This window comes from Prunus mume, linkage group LG1 (assembly GCF_029339155.1).
Source record: "Prunus mume cultivar Tortuosa linkage group LG1, ASM2933915v1, whole genome shotgun sequence".
In the NCBI taxonomy this organism is placed as follows: Eukaryota; Viridiplantae; Streptophyta; class Magnoliopsida; order Rosales; family Rosaceae; genus Prunus; species Prunus mume.
Genome location: NC_142698.1, coordinates 11,714,786 through 11,719,583, shown reverse-complemented (window position 1 = coordinate 11,719,583; position 4,798 = coordinate 11,714,786). Strand labels below are relative to the sequence as shown.

The following is a 4,798-nucleotide window of genomic DNA, read 5'->3' as shown; positions in this document are numbered from 1 at the left end:
GGAAATCTATTGACAGTCCCCCACACACACACATTCTCTCTCTGTGGAACTGTATAATTCCACTACGTAAACTCCCAATTCTATTGTTTGCAAGCAGGTGATGGTGGGGACAGAGTTCTTCTTCCTGAGATGCTTAACTGGTAAAATTTACCATTTCCCATGTAGCCAGGAGGGAAAAATAAAGAGCGTCTCTCTCTCTCTCTCTCTCTCTCTCTCTCTCTCTCTCTCTCTCTCTCTCTCTCTCTCAGATGTTTTTGTTTAGGAAGTACAGGTTTTGATGACAGTGAGGGTTCAAAATGTAAAGGCTCTATACTTTGTGCTCTGCTTTACATTGAAAGAGTTAGAAAGTAAAAAGAAAAATGATTTTGTCGAAGTCTCCAAATTGCCATTAGTTGTTCTATATCCACCTTTGTCTGAGGTTTCAATCTAATTCTTATTTTATGTCAAAACCCACCTAGATTTTAGCAAAAAAGACCCAACAAAAGCCAATACATTAGGCAACTAATCCTCAAATTCATCTACTATGGACGGCTTCTTACTGTTAAGCCTCATGGATATAGAAAATTTTGAAGTAAAATGAAGATGGGCTCCTTTTTGTGGATGGGAATGTTTCTTTCCCACGTGGATATCATACCTTTAGCCGCCACTTAACATGCAAATAATCTCATCCTTTCCATCCAACTCCCCTATGCCCACACACCACACCACACACACACACACTATAAGCTACATCCTTGTGTTCTTTTCTTTACCCATGTGCCTGCCAATAATATCATAAATGCCATTGATTTTCAGATCCCTTCTTCTACTTTTACCCCTTGATTTGTTGTCTTCATTCTCTTATTTCTCTTCCCAAAAGAGGAGGCCATTTTGGGTAACTCATGCAAATGTGAAGATTACTTGTGAGGCTGAAGATGGATACTGCAGTTTTGTTAGAGCAACATTGAAAGCTTGAGCTTCAATTTCCTATTCTCATTATTGTAGAATGAGGGCCTAGCTAGCTTAGCTTGTTCAGCTTCTTTACATATTGAAAGTTTGAATGGGGGTCAAAAGAAACAAAAATGTACTCAAGATACCGTACGTATTAGTAGTGGCATGAGTCTTCAGTGTTGCTTCACTGAAGTAATCAATCCCTCTCTCTCTCTCTCTCTCTCTCTGCTATTATTTGCTTCAGTTCACTATATAATGGAGGACTGAACATGATAAAGATTTCACAATCACTGACATGGCGGATATCGATCATGGGGAAAGTACTGCTGCACCCACCACTGCCAACATGACTTCTAAGAAGAAAGAGCTTCTTTCTTCTGCCTTGAAGAGAACCAGTGAATGGTTTGCTTCATGAATTTTCTTTTCCCTTTATAATTACTTCTGTGGGTTTTAACTTTGAAGTGTCCTTGCTAATAAGATAACTTATTTCTCTCTTGTAGTTCCCATGATTTGATTTCTCCTAAATATAGGGGAAAACAATAATTACTGTGCTTGAAACTTGCAGGATTTTTTCTCAGGAGATACCCAGTGATGTTAATATTCATGTTGGAGGAGTTTCCTTCTCATTGCATAAGGTATTTTTGTACTTCTGATTCATGTATCAAATTATGTGACCATTAACACCAAAAACAATTATTTGGTACATATAATGAATATATATGTATAAAGAACTAATTTTTGTTCTTTTAATGTATGGATAAATCAAACAAGCATGGAGAGGCTAAAAAATAATCTGGCATAAACTAATTAAAAGTAACTGATATTGGATTTTAACATCACCTGCCACAACTGCAGTTTCCTTTAATTTCGAAGTGTGGATATATAAGGAAACTGATATCAGAATCGAGTGATGCTGATCTATCTGTCATTGAACTACCTGATGTTCCGGGTGGAGCAGAAGCATTTGAACTTGCAGCAAAATTCTGTTATGGAATAAATTTTGAGATAAGTACAGAAAACATTGCAATGCTGCGATGCGTGGCAGAGTATCTTGTGATGACTGAGGACCATGCAGTTGGAAACCTTGTGGGAAGAACTGATGCCTACTTGAATGAAGTGGCGCTAAAGAGCCTAGCAGGTGCAGTTTCTGTTTTACACATTTCAGAAAGCTTTCTCCCAATGGCAGAGAAAGTGAAATTGGTCAGCCGATGCATCGATGCAATTGCTCTTATAGTCTGCAAAGAGAGCCAGTTCTGCGTGTCTGGTATGGGAGATAGTGTCAATGAAAGTGCGGTTTCTTCAGCAGTGTATCATTCAAAACCTGTTGTTGATTGGTGGGCTGAAGATTTAACTGTTCTTAGAATTGATATCTTCCAAAGGGTTCTTATTGCAATGATGGCAAGAGGGTTTAAACAGTATGCTCTAGGACCAGTACTCATGCTTTATGCACAGAAATCTCTACGAGGTTTGGTGAGATCTCACTCCACAAAACAATATTTTTCAGTTTAGTAGTTCACATCTTTACTTGTAAATTCTCTTTTGGAATAGGAACTATTTGGAAAGGGGAGGAAGAAAATTGAGCCACGACAAGAGCACGAGAAGAGGGTTGTCTTAGAAACAATAGTTAGTCTTCTGCCAAAGGAGAAAAATGCAATGTCAGTCAGCTTTCTTTCTATGCTGCTTCGTGCTGCAAAAACTCTCGAGACAACGGTTGCTTGCCAGCTAGATTTGGAGAAGAGAATGGGCATGCAATTGGCTCAGGCTGTTTTAGATGATCTCTTGATTCCCTCATATTCCTTTACTGGGGACACATTGTTTGATGTGGACACTGTGCAAAGGATCATGTCAAATTACCTTGAGTATGAAACGGAGGGAAGCCCTTTGCTCTATAATACAGAGGATGAGTATGTTTCCCCTCCACAGACCGACATGGAACGAGTTGGAAAGCTAATGGAGAACTACCTTGCTGAAATTGCCACAGACCGTAACGTATCTGTCTCAAAGTTTATTGGCATTGCTGAACTTGTTCCAGAACAATCAAGGGCAACAGAAGATGGGATGTATAGAGCCGTAGATATCTACCTAAAGGTGCACATTCTTGTATATAATTTTTTTTAACAGTAATGATACATCTGCAATGGTTATTTAGACTTTCTATATTTGACAGGCTCATCCTGCTCTAAGTGACATGGAGAGAAAGAAAGTCTGCAGCATGATGGATTGCCAGAAGCTTTCCCGTGAAGCCTGTGCTCATGCTGCTCAGAATGATCGCCTTCCTGTTCAAACCGTGGTCCAAGTTCTATACTACGAGCAGCAACGCCTTCGAGACGTCATGAATGGCAATCTCACAGGTGGTGAATCCTCTGTTCTTCCTTCGAAAGGGAACTTGTATTCCACTGACATCCACCCAGTTCCTGATGAGCTCTCCATCTTACGTAGACAAAACGAGGAGCTGAAAATAGAGTTGGTGAAAATGAAAATGAGACTGAAAGAACTTGAAACATCAACTATGAGAACATCAATGAGCAGTCCAATGGGAAACATTTCAACATCTGCTGATAAACCTCCTCTGCCTCGAAAATCATTTATAAACTCGGTGTCGAAAAAACTAGGAAGACTTTCTCCTTTTGTGCGCACAGATGGAGTGACACCTTCCATTCCCAAAGGCCGCACCAGAGCTGCCAAAGATCGGCGGCATTCCATATCTTGAGGCATTGGTTTGTTACTGAGCTCTATAATACTTTATGAGGAAATCTAATGCCTTTGTTTGCTTTGTTTCCAAGGCTTGAGAACATTAGTAGCTTCAATCTAAATCCTACCTTTGATCTGCTTGTGTGATGTCAATGTAAATAATATTGTCATTGTGCTTTGAATAAGATTGCATGATTCAAAGGCATTGAGTATAAAAGAGTGGAATGGCTGAGTGTAATTTTCTTTTAGTTGATGTTTCTCTCCATCCAAAACTGGTAGCCACAGGAATGAGTTTGATGTAATCTCCAATTAGTATGGTCCATTAGATCATCAAGAAGATACTGTAGAGAGATAGAGAGAGAGAGAAAAGAAAAAGAAAAGGTCATAAACTTTAATTCCCATTACATGAGGTCTTCAGGTTATGAGTGTGTCAAGGCCATTCCATTTCTGGAGGAACAAAATAGAGATGAAATATGAGAAAATAGCATCCAACATCAGGAAATTACCCCTCTATCAGTACCTTTGAGAGATTTTGTAATTATCAACAATCTGTCATATGCATATGCCTCTGTGAAGATTAGGGTCTTATTGATCAGAAGAAGCCAATTTGATTGAAAGAGTTGCTTCTGTTTTTAGCTAATGCAAGTAGGTTGAAGTCTTAAGCAATGAATGATGGAGTCATTCTATAGTGAGGGCCTTATCTAATGTCCTTAGATGAGGCCCTATCTCTTAACCGTTGGATCAAACTAACCAATTTAATCCAACGGTTAAGAGGTAGATGATCCAAGTAGGGCCTACCCTCAAACCAAAACTAGAGATTCTGGACCTCCCAGAGGTGCAGTACCAGATCATTGCTGTTTGTGGGGTCTGCATTGAAATTATTAACTCCTTTGTGATAAAGAGACTTTGAGAAAGTAAAGACTAGCTACAGCAGACAGAGTAGCAGTATAGCATGTTGATCATGTCGGAGGGAAATTATCATGGAACCCAAAAGAGATACTTTCCAATATATGTGACTCCACAGAAGGACTCTGATGACCTTAGCAGAATCTAAAGTTTGACATTATTGTTTACTTTGAGTGTTTGTGGCTTGAAGCCTTAAATGGGAAGGTATGAATCATTGAGAATGTTCGTGTTGTTTAAATTGTTTAAATGACTCTGTTTGCAGATAATACTC

At 39.1% G+C, this 4,798-nt stretch overlaps 1 protein-coding gene across 1 annotated transcript; it reads left to right on the top strand.

Moving 5' to 3' along the window:
• Window positions 1–3,869, top strand: LOC103336920 (Phototropic-responsive NPH3 family protein). The gene is made up of 5 exons (XM_089046064.1): window positions 1–1,332; window positions 1,496–1,565; window positions 1,786–2,400; window positions 2,479–3,018; window positions 3,098–3,869. Exons 1-5 carry the CDS (start codon window positions 1,226–1,228, stop codon window positions 3,638–3,640), a joined length of 1,875 nt encoding a protein of 624 aa, XP_088902190.1. The 5' UTR covers window positions 1–1,225; the 3' UTR covers window positions 3,641–3,869.
• The last annotated feature ends 929 nt before the right edge of the window (window positions 3,870–4,798 follow it).

Bases quoted from the DNA above. Each gene is read 5' to 3' on its own strand.
- LOC103336920 (XM_089046064.1), top strand. From the start codon at position 1,226: ATGGCGGATATCGATCATGGGGAAAGTACTGCTGCACCCACCACTGCC. The intron at 1,333-1,495 runs GTTTGCTTCATG...TGAAACTTGCAG, and splicing joins TTGAAGAGAACCAGTGAATG to GATTTTTTCTCAGGAGATAC. The intron at 1,566-1,785 runs GTATTTTTGTAC...CCACAACTGCAG, and splicing joins TTTCCTTCTCATTGCATAAG to TTTCCTTTAATTTCGAAGTG.